Source organism: Ostrea edulis, chromosome 2 (assembly GCF_947568905.1).
Source record: "Ostrea edulis chromosome 2, xbOstEdul1.1, whole genome shotgun sequence".
Lineage (NCBI taxonomy): Eukaryota > Metazoa > Mollusca > Bivalvia > Ostreida > Ostreidae > Ostrea > Ostrea edulis.
Window position 1 is genome coordinate 67,602,413 of NC_079165.1, and position 21,752 is coordinate 67,624,164.

General features: G+C 33.4%; 2 protein-coding genes across 13 annotated transcripts in view; both read right to left on the reverse strand.

Annotated features, from left to right (window-relative positions):
* The window catches only part of LOC130052351 (uncharacterized), a 9,477-nt gene extending 9,230 nt beyond the window's left edge, over positions 1 to 247 (reverse strand). For both annotated transcript variants that reach the window (XM_056157002.1, XM_056157001.1), the window contains exon 1: positions 1 to 247. This exon is cut by the window's left edge and continues 98 nt beyond it. In XM_056157002.1, the coding sequence (XP_056012977.1) occupies positions 1 to 84 (84 nt within the window). In that variant the 5' untranslated portion in view covers positions 85 to 247.
* A 9,820-nt stretch (positions 248 to 10,067) lies between these two features.
* On the reverse strand, positions 10,068 to 19,476 carry LOC130046498 (multiple epidermal growth factor-like domains protein 11). 11 transcript variants are annotated; one of them, XM_056157007.1, is made up of 8 exons: positions 19,241 to 19,474; positions 18,791 to 18,837; positions 18,436 to 18,576; positions 14,255 to 17,485; positions 12,899 to 13,039; positions 11,281 to 12,516; positions 10,766 to 10,975; positions 10,068 to 10,584 (listed from the first exon to the last, which is right to left on the reverse strand). In XM_056157007.1, exons 1-4 carry the CDS (start codon positions 19,354 to 19,356, stop codon positions 16,656 to 16,658), a joined length of 1,134 nt encoding a protein of 377 aa, XP_056012982.1. In that variant the 5' UTR covers positions 19,357 to 19,474; the 3' UTR covers positions 10,068 to 10,584; positions 10,766 to 10,975; positions 11,281 to 12,516; positions 12,899 to 13,039; positions 14,255 to 16,655. The 11 variants fall into 11 exon arrangements, with proteins under 11 accessions (XP_056012982.1, XP_056012983.1, XP_056012981.1 ...); XM_056157008.1 differs by having other exon boundaries at positions 10,753 to 10,975; XM_056157006.1 differs by having other exon boundaries at positions 14,240 to 17,485.
* Between the last annotated feature and the right edge of the window lie 2,276 nt (positions 19,477 to 21,752).

A 21,752-nucleotide genomic window follows, 5' to 3' on the forward strand; every position in this document is an offset into this window, starting at 1 on the left:
CCATGAATTAAAAATGATCATATGAAATATTAAATCCATTCCGTCTATGCTTTCTAAACTTACATTGGAAACTCTTTGACCCATTTCCCTTCAAACATTTATTGTTCAATAATAGTCAAGTGTGTTATATCCTGATGGAATATTAGAGAACACGGAAGATTCATTAATTGTATGCACGTTTTCACACACTAGAAACAAATTATGCAATTGAACCAGTAAAACATTATGCATATATTCGACATTCCAAATGTTGCAATACTTGATCTTGTATAATATTGTATTTGTTTTCTTTAGTTTTCTTTCCATTTTCCATTTGTATTGTATATTTTTCATTAGTATTGTATTTGAGGAATTGTTTATTTTGATTAGTTATGAAGAATTTTATTGGTCAAGTTTTAGTCTGTATCGTATTGAAAACTAGCGAAATGTTCTGAATGCTCAACCACAACATAAACTGACCCTCTTTTTTCTGCATGTAAAACTTATACGGTACCAATTTTGATGCATGAATAGTTTAAACACGAGGTTGATGAGTGACAGAGTTAGAATCTACATGTAAGTAAACAGTAGTCATGAAAAATATATTGCCTATGGTTTGATAATTGAACCATAGTTTACACCAATGAGATTGATTGTAACAAGCCAAAATAAACAATCCCTCAGATACAATATACGCAAATGAAAAATAATATACAATTCAAATAAACAATTATACAGTACAAATGAAAATCAATTAATGCAAAAGAAAATTATAAAACCAAAAGGAAAATATAAAATACAAATGGGAAAAATACAATAAAACGAAAAAAAATATATAATTCAAATAAAAAATATGCAATACAGAATGTATATTTTTACAATACAAATGAAAAATCATGCAATACAAATGGAAAATATAAAAAAACAATTCAACATTTGACATGCCATAATACGAATTGACAATTAGCCGAGTCGATATTTATATCTGACCCTGAATATTTTTCTTCTTTTTTTTCTTCTATGAAATAAAGTTATTTTCGTGTTATCATACCTTGAAAGAAAACCGAAAATCTACTTTTATCTAAATCGATTCCAATTTTTTAAACTTTAACGTCACACATTTGGTAAATAGCAAAAGTAGAAGCATTTTTAAGTTGTGTATTATTATTATATGAGGTAGAATCAATCACATGTACATGTACGATGGATTTGATCGCAGTCGCCGCTCTCCGAATGCCTGCTGCTTATGATGATTGTTGGACATTTAATAGTAAAGGACAAGAAGTACTCCAAATTATCCCTTTCCCCTTAACGTACAGTATGGTATGGAGGAGAAAGATGAGCAGAAACACAGACATTATGAACTGCACTTTATGCCTTGAAGAAAAAAAATAGAGAAAAAATTCAGCATCGATGTGACCAATGACATTGATCTATGATACAAAAATAATGATTGTTATGCAGAAGTACAAGTAGAAAAGTGAACATTCCCTAGTACACGAAGAAGAAAAAACTAAAAAACATTTCTCTTTCATCCACTGTAAATTGTAGGAAAATATTAGATCCATGGGTCAGAACAACGTGAACAACATTAACTGATAATGAAGTATTCTCCATCATTTCCTGGCTGTTCGATTTATGGAGACTTATTGTTTTTGCTGGTTCTTATTATTCCCCCGCTTCTTGTTCATCTGCTTCTTTCTCGCACCCACAGGGTTTTGACACAATCTGAGCAAACTTGTGTTATTTAGTATAATAGGAGGAAAGGGAACTAACAAACTGCCGTTAACTTCTCGGGTGCTCGCTTCAAACTCTTACAACTTCGGTATTAATTATGATGATAATGTATGAAGTTTTCCCAGTCGAAATCCAGAACTTTGTTCTGTTTTGTAATACACAAATCGTTCACCTGATTTCACAGAAACTTTGAAAAAATAAGTCCAACTTCCGAGAATTAGCCTTGCACCATTTTCTCCACGCAATTTCCTTCATTACGTTGGATTTTACGCATCCTTCATCCTTTGCAGTCCATGTTAGGGTTACCTTTAAAATATAGCTACTTGTGGTCACCCTCAATATTTAAATGAATGTTGATCGTCCGTTTTTACCACCTATTAGCCTCCGAGTTCAAACGGGTCAACCATATTTAAACTTCATTATAGGTGTTCAGCACTGAATGACTCAAATTTAAAAGGTGCAAGGCAATTGGAAAATACTACTACCTTTGTTGCGGAACTTCGCCGGAAATTTATGGTTTGGGGTGGTTTTATATTGAATAATGAAGTATGACCCTATTATTATGTATTTCTTATTTACAGATTCAGTTCTGGGACATACAGTTCATATAGTTTATGCACTAAGCTCTGTCCCAGGAAGAACTACTAGGATATATCTCGCCTGTTAACATAACGAAGTTGCATGCTGACATAGATGAATTGTATTTCGACATAAATATGTTGCATGTCTGTATAATTATCTCGCATGTCAACATAATTAAGATGCATCTCAACATAAATAAGTTGCAGAGAGCATATTGGAAGTCCCACGTGGGCAATATTTGAGACTTTTGGAATATTTTACAAATTCTTATCTGATTACATTTTTCTTATCCGAATCGACAAATTCATCAAATTGAATGTGTGAGGTGTCCACAACCTGCCGCTGTCAGAACATTTTTAAAAATTCGTTATATCTCAAATAGTTTTCTTTTTAAAGTAAGTTAAACATAGCATTGTTTCTTGCAAAAATATCGACGTTTATTGACAACGTCTTGGAAAGGTGACAAGCAAGATTACGTGAAAATGTTTCTTTTGGTGCAAGGATTTAATGGTTTACATAAATATATCTACCTTTTCAATTAAATGGGTTAGAGTATTTCCATTTCTAATTGGAATTGAAAGAAATCTATGAAATAAAGGAAAATTTTATCAGATTTTAAATAAGTGTGACATTAAAAGCGAAAATACTATTTTGTCAAACAGCGAAAATGATTTAACTGTCCATACATTTTTTCTAGCTGAGACTATGATACCCTTCCTCAAAAATATATTAAGATGAAGTTTAGAAAGAACAACTATGATTTTGGGCCAGGTATTTTATACACACAGCAATATATTACTTCTGTAGTTGTTGGTATATCTAGTTTGTTTTGTTGGAGGCTCTTAGTTTTCGTTAATATACGCCACGGTTGCCGATCTTAAAGGAGATTTCGTTTTGTTTTCTATGTAAACATATCTTCTTCCCCGTATTCCCAAAATGTCCACATGTTATACTTTAATACAATGCAGATAGGTTTGTCAAGTTTACAAGGAAAACACTTTGGACCATTTTAAAGTATTTTCTAAAGCTATATTCAACGCAATCTAATAAAGATAATTTTTTGTACAATGTATAAGTATATGTGTGTGGAATCGCGGGAAGGGTTTGAATTCACTAAATATAACTCTTTTAGCTGATGCCTAAAATCAGGATTATTGAAATGTGGGAAATAATGTTAGAAATATTCTATTGTTTTTAGGACGGAACTATACATATACGACGGTCGTAACAGTGGAGTATTTTGAAAGGGAGGGGTGCACCATCTAAAATGGCTGATTTATGATTATTGTTATTATTTGCTAAATAGAGTCTAGGTTTGATATGTATGTACATGTTATAACTCTGAATTTTGAACTCTTTGTCATTTGTCAGAAGCATATAAGATCTTACAAATGATCTACAAATTAGATATATGAATTGTGATCGGGAAAAAATTTGTGCGGAGAACGACCGTCGTGGGTAAAAAAAAGTGTTTAAATACTTTATAACGTCATTTGTTTACGTATGTTACATCAACATTCATTACATCGTGACTGATAAATAAGTACAGCAAAAGCAAAGATGTCTATTGAATGTTATCAAAATGGCTACCGTGATTTTTATAAGCATATTATTTGTCATGAAACATTTCCTCCTTGCATCATTCATACAGTCATAAAATAAGGAATTACATCATTAATTACAAATGACCTATTATCATTTACGTCTACTTAGCGTTACTGTTTCACATGACTGTGCTATTTTACCTCATATGACAGTACTAATTCTCCTTAAAATATATATATACTTGACTTTTCATATTAAAAAAAATAATTTGAAATGAACTTGGCCACATATTTCACATCTTTGTATAGATTTTTTTGTGTTTTATTTCAAATTCATGTTAAGAAATAATGCATTCAACTCCGTTTACCTGATCAGGATGTACGGCTCACGGCGGATGTGACAGGTCGACAGGGGATGCTTACTCCTCCTAGGCACCTGAACCCAACCCTGCTGTGTCCAGGGGTCCGTGTTTGCCCAATTATCTATTTTGTATTGCTTATAGGAGTTTTGAGATTGATCACTGTTCGTTATCTTCGCCTTTCATTGAACAAAATTTTGCATGTATACATTTATGTAGCCTTATAGAAAAACATAAATTCTTTGAAAATCCGGAGAATCACTCCAGTTTTGGATTCTATAGATTTATGAGACGCACGTGTATTTTCAAAAACAAAATCAGTTTCATACACACTTGATCTTGAACAAATTATTTGGACATTTAAGATATAAGATAACATAATTTTTCATTTTACGTGCGGATAAGGCCGATGTCCTCTGCTTACCTTACCGAGTTCTTTCTGTTTGCTTTCATCTTAAAAAAGCATGACCATGCGACAATATAAATTAGAAAATTTGAACAGCAAAGGTAATTTCAACTACAAAAAATAAGATTTCTTCGCTTTGATAAATTAATTTTCTTATACTTTATACATTTTACTATCAGTTTTAAAAAGTTTTTAACATAATGAAATACCAAATGGTTTTGATTTGATGATTTTGTCAAAGTGAAGAGTTATGGCGGTAGGTGGTTTTGATGTAGGCCTATAAAATTCGATTTATTCTCCCCAGGTTATTTCTAAAATTTACAATGCATCAAGACTTTTGCTTACTAAATCTCAAATATTGTAAAGTGCAGGCTTTTATGCTTACCGTTTTCCGTGCTTCACACACCCACACCCACTGATGATATTTACATGCAGACTTGTGATGATAGCAAACAAAACAATGTGTTGGGCGTATTTAAACAATGGTGTATTGAATAAAGGCAAAATATTCCTCATCATTTTATGCTCTCTCCCTGGACTGCTCGGATAATGACTCCAAACTCTACTTCATCCAAATTGACACACATCTCACGATTTTGTAGATTGGCGTATTCACACACTTTCTTGATTTCTTTGTGTTCCTCTAAATTACTTCAGAGTCTCTCATCTGTTTGACGGAAGTCACCTCTGTTTCATCGACCGCATCAGATAATTAATTTACAGCTTTTCTATTGTTCAAACAAGTCCTTTTTCGCAGCCTCATCAATTTTACTTTCGAAGAATGAACAAGTTTTTCCCCTTCAAAGTATGAACAAATCTATTTGGAGCTGACGGATTTCACTGGCATGTTATTGTTACAGATCTCTCTCATATTTCTCAGATGTTTGTAAGTAAAACTTATCACTCCAGATACCTAATAGCTGCATATTAGTATGACTATCATAGTCGTTATTGTATGAAATATGACAGTATCAAAATCTATAAATAGATGTAAATCAGCTCTATAAACTGCAGGTTTTCTTCCTCAAATGAGATAAAGGTAAATTATTTTTTTTGATCACAGGATTTGCGAAAATATAATGTATTTTTCTTGATTTAACGATCTTCATGTTTTACTTCACTATCAATTTCAATTCTAGAACTAAATGAGGAATAGGTAATTATTCCAGGCAGCTCTTTCGATATTTAATTATGTGTTGTAGGGGGTCAGATTGCATAATCATACCTAAGTACTTCGTTACTAGCTTGAAAATACGGATGTATATTTAATCGCTGTGATAAAATTTAGAAATTCATTTCAAAATTAAGGATTATCTCCCTCACGCATATCTCTTATCCTTTGACGAATTTGACTCCACTTTTTTGGCACACTGTTTACCCCTAAAATAGTTCTTAGGACCTACACGTTTACTGGTATTTCGGATTTCAAAAGTTTCGGTTGAGCATCCCTGAAGAGACATTATTTGTCAAAATGCGCATATGGTGCATCAAAATTGGTACCGTATAAGTTTTATATTATAATATGTAATACATATGTTCTTGTATTTTTGTTTTCGACTCATTCTGACCCCCACTAGCTATTCTTTTATATATCTTCGTCATTTTCAAACTAAATGACATTTTTTAAATTCACATCACTGTCCTATTTTCACTGCCTTTATCAAGTAACAAGCAAAGGCTACTTGGCAAGTCATATTAACTAAGGAACATAAAACAATCTTCGACTTTGCATGACAACGACCACCATCGTCGCCTCATCGCAACAAACCTAGTGTAACAGACCCCTACTGGGCAGTCTGTACCATAAATCTTCACCATCGTCGTCAATGATACATTTCTATAAACTTCATTTTTTTCAGAGTAGAAGGGTGAAGAAAGGGTTAAAATAACGAACACCGATCAATCTCATAACTCCTTTAAGGAATGTAAAATTAAGAGATGGGCGAACACGGACCCCTGGACATACCAGAGATGAGACAAGGTGCCTAGGAGGAGTAAGCATCCTCTATCGACTGGTCACACCCACCATGAGCCCTGTATCTTGATCAGGTAACAGAGTAATCCGTAGTCTAATTCAGTGTGTAAAAGAACAGCCTAAGAATTGCTACGAAACACATCAGACAACATTTGACCCAATGATGAAAGGCGAAGATAAGGAACAGTGACCAATTTCATATGATGTATTGGCAAACTAGATCGTTATAGTGAGCACAGAATTTCAGAAATGCTGATTTTAATCGAGACTGTTGAAACCTCTGTAACATTAACTTGTTTGTCAGTAGATTGCTTCGATCTAAAACTGATCATACGTAGAAGAACGTTTTGCGTATCGAATCAGCTTAGAGACATAAACATCATATGCAAGTGATAATGGACTATAGGGACTGATAGCCTTAGTACGTAAGTCCTCAAAACTTGCGCTTCATACTTTACAGTATATAGAGGCCTTAGAGCTGTTGATGCCATGTCGATTCTAAAGTCACGTGATTCGGTAAAAAGATGGAGGTATAGACGATCTTTTGGGTGTCGTTAGGAATATAATTTATGAATTGATAGGGTAGGTAATAGTTTATAGTGCTTAGTAGGGTTATGAACTTATAGAAACTACTTGATGAAACATTTCTAACATTAAGATCTGTAATATTTTTTCGGATGTGCAGTTTCCAAGCATCAAACATAATGTTTTATGTTGTAATTAATACCTTTGTGTCCTCTGAAACTAATTCGTTGTTCCTCTTGAAGTAATTAGAATCTGCATAATTCCTTCTTTGGATGTTCAAGCTGATATTTTGTAGCGGTGAACGCCCATTTTATGAGCACAGAGTATAATAATTTGCAATTTAAAGACTAATTAGTTTGCTTTTATATCATTTACCAAGTTTTGCAGTCTGTAAAAGGTAACGATTTTCAGGCTATGATAACCAAAAATCTAAGAGCATCAAGGATTTATAGCAAGACAGCTTTGTGAATAGAGGGCAAATCCCCAATAGTAAACAACCTCTATAATATTGATAGGCCTATAGTGTAACTTAGCCTATATCAAATAACATTATTTGTTCATTTACTAGATATTAGATGGGAAAGTAGTGCGGTAATATGTGACGTCATACCTAAAGAAATGTACGCTCATAAACGAGAGCAACCGTGATTTGAGTACCTCTAGTGAATAAATGGCGATCATGTAACCACCGAAGTGGCACCCGTAACTGTAAAAATTCCCATAGACGACAGAAAGCGATCATTTCTATTGGATGAGTGATCGCTTTCAATCATGTTGAATATTATATAACTCATATAACTCATTGCTAGACAGAAAACTATTTCTAGCACATGCGAAACCTCCTTCCATTTGCTTTGGGAAAATTTATGCAGGTAAGGAATTGTAGTATTTTTTGTGAATATTTTAAAAGACGGAGTTCTGAATGTACACATTGCGAAATTGTTTGTTGATGTAGTCAAGTCTGCGATATGTTTGCAGTACCTAAAATTTAAGACACCAGAGCTTAGTACTTAAGCTAAGGTTAAAAATTAGGTATAACTACGAAATTATTACACGTGATACACAATCAAAAGCGGTTCAAAAATCTAGTTGTAATCAGTTTAATATTGATTTGATTATATGACAGTCGGTTGTTTCATATACTTGGTACTATTGTAAGGTGACCATTTGTTTTGCAGCTGTTGGATTTCAATTCCAAGGCACTGTATTTCCATACATCTGAAAGGCAACATATGTATTAAGCTTTTTCTTCCATAGATTTTCTCTATATTTCCGGTAAATATCGCTCTTGTACAGTTTTTCAATGCCTATTATGCTATAATCATCTATGGTGTGAAGAAAAAGCTTAATACATATGTACCAGTTGGTATAAACAAAAGGTAACATTATTGTCTATAAACTATCTTAATGAACATTTTTGAGTGTAGTATATGTGTACTATCTATTTTTAAATTTTTAAAAAAAAAATATATGTTTATGTATATGCAAGAATTTACTTTACACCAATTAGAGTCCATTTACAGGTATGATTTAAAAGGTTATTACAGTAGCTCTCGCAATTTTTCAGATGTTTTTGGCGCAATTTTGATACATGACGTTGCCTCTATGTACATTGTGACGTCATAATACGTTGTTCAACGTTAGTTGCTATGCATTTTAATAAACACGACTGATGAAGGCTGGTAAAATGGCTGAAATATTTCTAAAAGTGTTTTAATGTTTTTTTTATTATTCTTACAAAAGAGAGACTTTGGATATATATATATATATATATATATATATATATATATATATATATATATATATAACAAAAGAAATAGAATAAACAGTACACAAAGTTAAAACACAATTTGGATATATATATATATATATATAGATATGTGTGTGTGTGTGTGTGTGTGTGTGTGTGTGTGTGTGTGTGTGTAAGACTCTAAAGTGCGATAGTCTAGCCAAAGTGCGATGGTTTGTTATCGTTACGGACGCCAAAGTGCGATGGCCACGCCAAAGTCAGATGGTGCAGAGTTGAACAATGTTTGTGACGTCACGTCATTGTGACGTCATTCTTAACGTCTTTTGAAATAAAACCGAAGAAATGCAACACGGACGACAGCGGCAAGGTATACAAGGTTGAGTATAGTGAGAACAGCAAATTACATTTGTTGTCGAACTACATGTATCTACTTCGCCCAAACAGTCTTTAATTCATGATAATTGATTACTTGTGACGTACACGTAATAAAATCCTGGGGATATGCTATAATGCAAAACATTCTATACGATTTCGCGTTGGAAAATTTTATGTTTAATAACATGACAACTAGATGGTAATGAAATAAGTTGAACTTCTTATTTTTTATGCATGAATTTTGCACTGATGTTTTAGTGAAACAACACACGGTTTGTACAGTCTGTATAAAAACACTGTGTCGTTTACAAACCAATGGATTTCGACGTGTCCCACCATCGCACTTTGGCGTGTCAGACCATCGCACTTTGGCGCATTAGTGTGGACCATCGCACTTTGTCGTGTCACAGCATAGGGGTTTGGCGCAGATTATCGGGGTTTGACGTGACCATAGCATTTTAGAGTCCCATCGCACTTTGGAGTCTTACATATATATCCAGGTTCCGCCTCGAAGCTTTAGTCAAGTTTTAGACAGGAATCTTATTCTAGCCGACAAAGGTTTTACTATTCATGATCAGTTGCCATAAGATGTTTGTTTGAACATTAGCTGGTTTTTTTTATCAACATGTGATTACTTATTTACGCCCGAAGAAGCAGCACTATGTAACAAGATAACTAGAGTCCGCACTCATGTTGAGAAAGCAAATGAGGGTATCACGAACCATAAAATTCTCCGTCACATTCCAGAAATATACACACCTATATCAACAAATATTTTCCAACTTTGTAGCTCTCTTGTAAAATTGCAAGCACCCCTTTGAAAGAAACAACTTGATTAAATTGTTATTTCATCATCTCAGATGATAAAATATTTTATCTCGTGTCTCATTTTCAACTAGGAAAATGTTTTGCTTATTAGTTTTATCACATGTTCACGTATAAATGATACAGTATGCAGTGCTGAAAAACCTCCGGTCAGTAGCTAAACTCTGTGATATCATTTGCATCCTTGGGCAGGTTACTTTACTCTATCGGTACACCCTCTTCACTTAGGGGTTAAAATGGCTACTTGGAATGTTAGACAAGCTGGTTATTTGGATGTAAAATCATTTACACCGTATACGGCAGCTCTGCTTGTATGTTCCCTTGAATTATTTCAGGAATGAAAGTGTTGAAAAAATCATATCGGCTGTGCAATGTGCTTTTTTTGGTCAACTCGGAGTCCTTTATGATCCCGACAATTTGACAGCCTACTCCAGTCGAAATAATCAAATCACAACCGTTATTGTTGTATAAATGGAGATAGCCTTGTGCATAGTGATACCAGGGATGGGTTGACTCAAGGCTCTGCACTATAAAAGCAACAAGAAATTTCTAGATCTACATATTGAATAACATAATAAACTGGACAAAAAGTAAACCAACAAGCACATAGATTACAAAATATTAAACCATTAATATTTTATCGATACAATGTACATATATATCCAGTATACAAAGTATTATATACGTGTATTTACCAAGATAAAATACCTTTAGACTGCATTGCATCATCTATTGTTAAATATGCTGCAGGTGATTGAGAGGACACTTCACTACTACGCGAGGCACAGCAAAATATAGAGCTTCTGGATTATGGGAACTCGCATCACATGTTGGTGGTTGTAGGGCTAGATCATCTGGAGATGTACTTAAAGCTCCCGTTAGTGAAGCCAAATCCCTCTTTAAATTTGTATCTTTTTACTGATATGAAAAGACAAGGTGAACTCTAGACACCAATAATTCGAATTTTACACAATGAATTGTTGAATATCTATAAAAATATCATGAAATTCTTGATATATCGGTAACTCAAATAGCAAAGAATCTGAGGGAAATATTACAATATTTAATACCAAAAATAAGAAATCTCAATTTCAAAAATACTACTTATGATTCCTTGCACCAAATATAATCTATTTAGCATAAAGAAGTAATAAACAGTGAATGGCACACCACAGCAAATAAAAGAAATATGTTTGTTCGATATATAAAGACAGCTAACTTACCATTCATTCCATTTCAACTTCAGACATGCCACTTTGGGGTTTGCTGTAAGAGTTGTGATACACCTGTTTGTTTGCGTTTTTGTCGATTTCAACCCATGCGTGAATTCCAGATTGACCGTCAGATTTAAAAGTGGTAAGAAAATGGTGGTGAACAATGTCTTGGGCATTGAAATTCGGATAACATGTACGCTATTTAATCTTGGAACATCAATATTACGATAAAAAGAGATTTATCCGAAACTACACGAAGTTTTAGTCATGGATGCTTTGTGAGGATAATCAGAATAAATAAATGGAAAGCCCTATCATTCAATTCTAATATCTACCGAGACATCGTAAAATAGACACAATATAATATGAAAAGACAGAAATGGATCTTAAATGAATAGTAATTTATCCGTATAATGTCCAGCGAAGCCATTTGTTCATTTCAAGCACTAATTCAACTCTAGTGTAATTATTACCCAGGATTTCATATCATAATATTTAATGTTGACATCTTTTTTTATTTCTAGGGAATAGGATTTATCAGCTACAAATACTAAGTGAAACGGGTTTATAAACGGAAATATTATAAATACTTGTTTGATTTACTTACCTTCTCCCGTGTACATGTACTTTATTTGATGGATTTATAGAATTCAAAAGCTGCCATTTAATAACTTGACATGTTCATGTGATATTTTTCTCCGATGAAAATAGGTTTCTAAATTTAATTTGAGGATTGCTACGTATATCATTTCTACATATGCAAACTTTCAAGAACCTGCCTATATTGTCAGGTTTATACATTGTCAACTTTAAAACGACGTTTCTGTACATTAAAACTATTTCATCATATCGAAAGGTGTTGAAATGACAGAAGAGAAGTAAAGGGAAATAGAAGTGGATGGTTTTTTAGTCAATGCAAAAGATGCTATTTTGAAAAAAGGAAGAAAATCACTAGTAAAATACAATATTAAGTTCACATTTTGTTACTATGAAACATTATGGGAAGACAACATTGAAAACAAAAGATATCCAAGAATGAACCTTTTGTATGCATTTAAACTTTTGTACCTTTCACTGAAATATGAAAGCGTAATACATGAAGGAAGTTGAATAAAATTTGGGCTTTTCATAATCAATTGGACATACAAGAGGTGTTATTTATTGCAGCATCAATTTCCGGTTTTATGGAGTTTTGAGTGGACGTCATGTAGTTTCCGGCTTTGGTTTTTGTAGAAAAAGTGGATGCTGTAATAGAAAATAGATATACATTTTTATTATCAATGGGAACGTACCAGTATCTCTAATAGTTAAAGAGATAATTTTGATCAAATAAGATATATCATGTAAAAATATACCCCGGGAAGAGGAAGAAACTATCTTTACAATAATGAATGCATGTTTAGAAGTTTTTAATCATTAGAGAAATATCCCTAGACGGATTTCAGAAAGAGGAAACTCTTTAATGAAAAATACATTTTTCTAATTGAAAGATATATACAGGTAGTTATGCTAATACAGTTACCAGATGTTATTCTTTATTCATTCCTTTTACAATTCAATGTAGTTATTCTCATTTCCCCATTCTACTCTTACCGGTAAATGTTTTGCTAACCATTTGTATGCTTACCAGTACTTGTTTTGACACACCCTATATGGGGACTACACACTTCATCCACACTACATTTACACCAGAAACCACAGTTCTCCCCCCACGACGGGTATGGACAAGTAGTGGAACAGTTATCTCCATAGGAACCTGTAGGGCAGGCTACAGGGAAAAAAATGAAAGTAAGATGATAAAACTTTTAATGTTGTTATAGAAGTAACCTGAATAATATGATACGATATACAAGGGCTTGTACTATGAGAAAAAATACAAGCTAGAACATAATCAATCGAAATCAATCATTTTTGTTTTGATTTCGTTTTTCAACTTTTAAATATGGATTTCGATCAGATTGAAGGAGAATTAGAGAGTAACTTATGAAGGTAACCACCATTGTTATGGTAAAAATTCGTGCAGCACTCGCCTCTGGGAAAAAAATTGTATTTAGATTCTATCTTCCAATAAATCTAACAGGAATATCTATATTATGATATTTTGAATACATTTGTACTTTTACAAAGGATTAAATTGTGTACTGTTGTAAATTCAGTAAATATTGAGAAAAAATTAACCTATGATTAAAATTCCAAATGTATTGATATACAAGTAGATCTACCTTTTCACTAGATTGATTTCACTCACAAGATACCATTCCAAGTCATATCATTATTTATAGGTTATTGACTGAATATTGGGAAATATATCTGCAAAAGGTTCTTGCGCCGAAAAGCTAACTGATTTTGTGAGGTGTTTTGTTGTTCATTCTGCAAAACTGTAAAAGGCGGGTATATTTCCAGATATTCAGTAAATATCCTTTTTATAATTTTTTATTAGTTCTGTGTACTTCTAATTCTATAAATGCTCAATTTTTTAAGAAACGACTTTTATTAGCAGAGGAACTTTTTACGTCCATTAATAGTTGTGAACATATGAGGTCTCAAGACCATAAACTGAGAATAGGCTTTAGTCAAAATGTTGCTTACTTATAATTTAAGATTTCGTTACCACAGATTTAAAAAAAAAATGCTGGTTTATATATACAAATCAAATACAAACATATTTTGAAAATGTTATTTGCTTATGAAAATTATTTCAAAAATTAATTGGAATCGAAATATAGACTATTCTCAATATAGGGTCTTGAAATCTGATATCTCAATAATCGTGTTATGTAGGCAAATGTCACATTTAAGTTAAATAATCCCTGAGCGTCCGCATTACCGACAATCATAGCTCAATAAAAGCTCAGGCACTCTAAATAGAATCTATAAGAAAAAATATCAAAATATGTAATAAAGAGTACATATAGAAATAATAATATCGTGTCCATTTTAACAGTTGGCTATTTGTCTACGTACATACCATTGTTTTACCTACCGATCGTTCATACAGTTGCCTTTATTTGTTGTTTCCGCATTGAGTGTTAAAGCCAATAAGGCTAATCCTATGATATCTCGACATCCTTGTGAATTAAAAATTATCATTTGAAATATCAAATCCATTCGATCTACGCTTTGGAAACATAGAATGGAAACCCTATGATTTATTTCCCTTCAAACATTTATTTTTCAATAATAGTTAAGTGTGTTATATCCTGATGGAACGTTAGTGAATGCGGAAGATTCACGTTTTTAATAAACAGGAAACAAATTATACAATAGATTCAGTCAACCATTTTACGTATTGATCATTTGATCAAGATATAGGGCTCACGGCGGGTGTGACCGGTCGACAGGGGGTGCTTAGGCCTTCTAGACACTTGATCCCACCTCTGGTATATCCAGGGGTCCATGTTTGCCCAACTTTCTATTTTGTATTGCTTATAGGAGTTATGAGATTGATCACTGTTCGTTATCTTCACCTTTCATATACGACTAAGTAAGTAATTCATTTCCAATTTTGGGCCCAGAGGGCATACAAAGATACACTGTAACGGTATCGATATCGGGGAGGCATTAAAAGATTATTTTTCCTTCTCTTCTCCGATTACCTAAATCATCCGCTGATATATCCAATTCAAGACAGAAAATCAATAAACATTAAACAATTCATGAAAGTATAACCAAAAAATGCAAATAGATTTCAACATACATTCATACCATCACATCCATACTACGATCATAACGTACAAAACTATTCTAAGTTAAACCTATCTAGACAGTCGATTAAAAATTGGAACTAAAGTACTCAGGCGCTATTAATCCAAAACAGACTTCTGAAACCCGTCACAACCCATTTACAATAAAATTAAATTATATGAAGCAAGTCTTAGTTATTTGTAACTTCCGACTTGTAAACTTAACGGCAAGTTGTTCTGTTTTAACAGTTATAGCTTGTTGATAATACCATAATGTCTACGAAAATTATGAAAGTACTCAATTCTATACAAAAACAATATTTCAATGTAAATTATTATCTAAAAGATCTTAATATTGAATGAAATAAAAACAGGCCTTTCGATGAATTGATCATATTTCGGCCAAAAAGAGAGAAAGAGTACAAATGTATAGCATGGCTAATTTGTTTCTATAAAAATAAATTGAAAGAAAATAAAATAAATAGATAAAGAACTTGATTAGAATAATGAAGGAAAGAACTCTATTTCATAGAAATTTATGAGTTCTTGATCATGATAGAACTGCAACAATAATTATTGCATAATTGTTCATTCACGATCACCTATGAAATAAAAATGTAAATAATAAACTTGAATAAATAAATGGATAGACAAAATAAAAATAAAATTAAAAAATAAATAAGTGCCTTACAAAACGTAAACCTACCAAGTCAAAATCTAATCAAACGACTGTGTCTAAAATACGCGCGTTTTAACTTTTTATACTAAAACATGATGTAGCGTAACAGAAAAGAAAGAATTTTAACAGATAATAACAGATTTGTGCGTTACGTTATCTGATTGGATTATCGATTAATCAGACAAACTACCCGGCGTTCTGATTGAGCAAGAAGAATTATCACGCCTCAGTCTAATGCAAACGTAGCCGATAAATGATAGAAAAATTATATTACAATAATAAATCTCTGCAGTGCATTTCTCACATATCAAATCTTTTCATTGTATCCAAATTAAATCAAAATACAAATTAACAATTCTGTTTCATCATATAAACGCGGATTCAATTTATACCGCCTTCATAACTTTGATATAAATTTATCGGCTATTTTATAACAACCGGAAGTAATAATGTCAACCCGAAAGCAAACACATGTGAACAGTGACGTTACTCGACATGCACCCAGCTCTGTCAAAATGATGCAAGTATTCAAGTGGATCAAATTGCCATCTTCTTTAGGAAACAGTGTGCGCTGAAGTTGAGAGAAAGAGGCATTGGTTTTGATGATTGCCCAAAATTCCAAGAGATAAATGTATTCATTGAAAGTCGATTTGTATGCAGAAACGGTAATATGGAAAGTTGACTTTTATAAAAATTTGGAGAAAGCAAGTACTTTGTTTGACGGATTAGGGATTTTCTCTTCTAGAACTGGAATTTACAAAACCTAAATAGTTTGTGTACAAAGAAAACTTAAAGACCAATTTATGAATTACAAATATTCATCGCTATTTGAAAGAAAGCTATTATACACTAAGTTATATAAGATGTAAATCAAATAGGTGACAGTTTCAGATAATACAATCACAAGATTGATCTTGTTTTAATCGTTGACAGTTACGTTTAACCCGTTTTATTACATGCTGATTCACATTTTTTTTACAAGTATGTGTTATATAAGATTAAAAACAAAATATGAACGGTCTCTATTGATGGACAACTTCAAGATATGTGTCCCTTTGGCTGGTTAGCTCGCTTTGACAGATCGATGGACTTTCCATATCAAAGGTCTGACACTCGGTTCGACTTTCGCTTTCTGACATCCCTTTTGGTGGCGAACCTATCACGTCTATATATGTGTTTAGCATACATACTGGTTTCAGGTAAGAACTATCCGGGGATTCATTAAGTTTATCGGTCACAACATCCAGATAATCTGAACGTCTATCTTCCGAACTCTCATCTTCTTGTCTAACACTAGATTCTTCTGATTTTGTTCCAATGACTCGATTCCTTAATTTTGGAAGCATTGGTTTTGTGACATCACATATTTCAATTTTCGAATCATCTTCGTTTGTTTTTTGTTGTTTTATTGAAGGTTGTGACTCAAATTTCTCGTATCTTGAACTATTTCCCAGCATGCCAGACTCGTTGATTTCTACATATGCCTCTTCCTCTGCTTCATTTGTAGCCACGGGGTCAGATATTTGTCTTGTAGAAATGATGTTCATGTGCTTTTTCAGTTTTCCGTGAATCTGGTTAATTATTATTATGATCAAAAATAAAGATAAAACAGATCCTGTGATTATGATGACCTGCAAAGTTTGTGAGTTACCTCCAGAAGCTGACGTAGGAGTCACAGAATATGTTTCCTTGGATACCACTGCTAAGGTAGGAATGATATCCATAGAAACAGGATATGCTTTGTCTACTTTTGAATTGTTACGATTTCTCGTTGATTTTCTTTCCACTTTCATTGAATTTTGAATTGACTTCATGCCGTTTCCTGCTTTGATACTTGTAGAAGGAGTGGACACTGTTATGAATTTAGAATTGTTATCATTTTTACATGCTTTATATAAATGTATGAAATTAGAATTGTTCTCCTTGTATAATCCATTCAATCATTCATCATATACACCGATTCGTTGATACTTAGATGAAATCAACATTTAGTAAATGCATTTAAAATTTATATATGCTACATACACCTTTCTGTACACTTAACGGTATTCATTCTGATTCATCCTGAGATTGATCACGGTTCGTTATCTTCGCCTTTTTTCTAACTTACAGTTATTCTTATACCCACTTTCCATACTTACTGGTAGTTCGTTCAGCACACCCTTGGAACACTTACCGGTAGTTAATCGGATATACCTTTTATACACCTACCGACAATTCTTCTGATACACAGTTTGTACGCTTTGTGGTAGTTATCATGACACATCATTAGAACACATACCCTTACGTATTCATTCTCATAAACTCTTACCTGTAGTTGTATTGATAGTCTTTTTATCGTTTACCTTTCGTTAACATGATACTCTCCCTTTGTATGCTTACCTGTATCAGTTGTTATTCTAATATATATTTAGCATACCTACCATTGTTATGCTGTTATGTTTACACGCTTACTAGCAATTTTTTTAATATCTAAACTTTGTACACTTACCGGTAGATATCCTAACACATCCTTTGTACACTTACCGATAGATATCATAACATAACCTTTGTACACTTACCGGTAGATATCCTAACACAACCTTTGTACATTTACCGGTAGATATCCTAACACAAACTTTGTACATTTACCGGTAGATATCCTAACACATCCTTTGTACACTTACCGGTAGATATCCTAACATATCCTTTGTACACTCACAGGCATTCTTCTGTTTCCTTCTTTGTAACTTTCCAGTGGTTAGTCTGTTTCACCCTTTGTACATTCACCTGAAGTGTTTTCCTAAACCTTCGTATTCTTACCGGTATCGATTCTGACACATCCTTTATAGGGATTGCACTCCTCATCCGGACTACATGTACACCGGTGCCTACAGTCCTTCCCGTAGAACGGAGGTGAACAGGTTATGGAACAGTTATCTCCATATGAACCCGCAGGACAGGCTAAATACAAACAATAATAAATATAACACTCTCAGTGTTGTTCTTAATGTTGTCTTAGGTACAATGTACGTAACGCATTATTATATGCAACGGTTTGTTTCATGTGAAAAAAAAATCCAAGCTAGACCAAACTCCTGAATCAATTAATTATATGCGTTTGTACGTATATAATACTCTTTCGATCAGGCTATTGGTAAATTATAGAATGACTTACGAATGCATTTCCCATTGTCATGGTAAAAATTCGTACAGCACTCGCCTCTGGAAAAATATTTTATAATGAAATTTTATCTTGCAATAAATCTATCACGAACAACTAGACAATGGCATTTTGAATACGTTTCCCAAGAGCGAAATTTAGACATGCTATCGTAATGGTATAAATTCATTACATATCCAGAAAAAATATTACACTTGTAAATACATACATATAGAAATAGCTCCATGCTATAAATTCATGTCATTCACAAAATATCATTTAATGTCCCATCCAATATAACATAAATCATTTGTTTTTCCGTTACGTTGATACATTTGCCGCCTTTGCCTCTACTATAAAAACACCCTAATAGCAGGTCTCCACCTCTGCCGTAATTTGAAATATTAATATTCTATATATCCCTTAAGTTCGATATTTATCTGGGTATACACTTGTTCTACGTACCTATCGTTAACACAGCCTTTAGTTGTTTCTGCATTGAGTGATAAAACCAATAAGGCTAATCCTATGTTTTGCCCTCTCCATGAATTAAAAATCCTCATTTGAAATATTGAGTCCATTCCATCTATGTTTTCTAAGTTTTAACTGGAAGCATTTTGATCAAATTCCCTTACAACATCTATTTTTATTTATGATAATCAAGTGTGTTATAAATGTATCCTGATAGAATGTTAGAAAACGCGGAAACTCCATTGGCTGTGACGCAGTTTTCAAACACAGGAAACAATTTGTACATTGGAACCGGTCAGACTCTTTACATAATGATCATTTATAAACGAGCAAATGTGACAACATGCATATCTGAAAACAAATTGAATTTTCTTCCAAACTGATACCAGTCTATTCGTAGTCACTGGTGTCTGAATACATATGGTTGAGAATAATCACTAGTTTTGGCCATCATAAAAATGATAAGAATGTCCTTATTTATGACTTTGTTCACAGTATATTTATGTTTCATTAACCATAATTTGTTTTGCTTATCCAACCTAATTACTGTCCCGTGGGTATCCGGGTTAGAATATATCTTCAGTATAACCCTTGCTTGTCGTAAGAGGCGACTAAATGGGGCGGTCCTTCGGATGAAATCGCAAATACCGAGACCCCGTGTAACAGCAGGTGTGGCACGATGACGATCCCTACTCAACGGTCAAAAGTGCGCAGTATAGGCCTAAATTGTGCAACCCTTCACCAGCAATGGTGACGTCTCCATATGACTAAAGAATCTCAAGAGGGACGTTAAACAATATTCAACCAACCAACTTACTAATAATATAGACTATAATTTCAGTCAGAACTAAGGCAAAAGATAGACCTATTTCCCCGAAGTCCTTAATCATAGATAAAGCCTGAAATTTTCGACCATACATGACGAGTTGGCCTTTGGCTTCGATATTTTCTAAACTGTTTTCCAACATATAGCCAGAAACTAAGTTGTAAGTACTTCTCTCTTGCAATAAAACATAATCAAGTGGTTGGAAATAAAGTTTTTAGACATTGTAATTAATCTTTTTTATCGTTGTCATTTAGTGTTGGTGGAATTGCTAACCGCTTCGTAAAATGTGTTGTGGAGAACTCAACAATCATAGAGTATAAAAATATATCCCAATTTATCTTCGGACGCAGGTTTGCATAATGATTATTTGTTGATTCCCCTTACTGCCGAAAGTGAATCTCGTGGGGATCCGGGTTAGAATAGGTCTTCAGTACTCCTTTCTTGTTGTAATAGGCGACTAAATGGGGCGGTCTTCCAAATGAGACCGCAAAACCGAGGCCCCGTGTCACAGCAAGTGTGGCACGATAAAGAGCTCTTCCTGTTCAAAGGCCTATATTGTGCAGCTCTTCACCGGCAATGGGGACGTCTTCACACGAGGGAAAAATTCTCGAGCGGGACATTTAACTATATATATAACCAACCGAAAGTGGATTCTAAGATTTGTAAAATAAACTTTAAGCAGACTGGGAAGTCAATAAATGTTTCTTTCCAAATTCCTCAAATCAGAAGAAATCCTACATCAAATTATAGTGTTAACGACCGCTTCATATTCCAACGTATTCAGAGAAACCATTGCATCACAATATATTAACGGCAAACTGACAACTCAAATGTATGACAAACGGGATGGTTTCAGCTTCTCCATCATCAACTTCCCATATTTATGTAGCAATATTCCATTATCACCTGCATATGGTGTTTATATATCTCAACTGATTCGATACGCAAGAGCTTGTTCTACGTATGGTCAGTTTTTAAATCGAGGCAGGCTACTGACAAACAAGATGATGGTGTAGGGGTTCCAACAGTCTCGTTTAAAGTCAGCATTTCGCAAACTCTATGGTAGTTATAACGATCCTTTCATGAAGTATATTGGCGTGAAGTGTCGCAGTTAATACCCTCATTTTCAAAAATGAAATTTATTAACGATCTAGTTTGCAAATTCAATTTATCATTGGGTCACATGCTGTCTGATGTGTTTCATATCGATTGTTAGGCCGTTCTTGGCACACTGTTTTGAGTACGGATAACTCCGTTTACCTGATCAAGATATAGGGCTCACGACGGGTGTGACCGGTGGACAGGGAATGTTTACTCCTCCTAGGCACCTGATCCCACCTCTGGTATATCCAGGGGTCCGTGTTTGCCCAACTCTCTATTTTGTATTGCTTATAAGGGTTATGAGATTGATCACTGTTCGTTATCTTCACCTTTCATTGCACATCATGATAACATAAAACCATCAGAAAAATAACTTGCAATATAAATATAAAGTGGAAAGAGGCAAAGGCATATATACAGAAAATATATATCATACGTCACTCAAATACAAAAATTGAAAAGAAGAAAATAATAACCATAAAATATTGCTCAACTTTTAATACACAAATGATAAATGCATGTACACGTATAATCTAAATCAAGAAAAACAAGCAGTTTCCCAATTAAATTTCATTGATA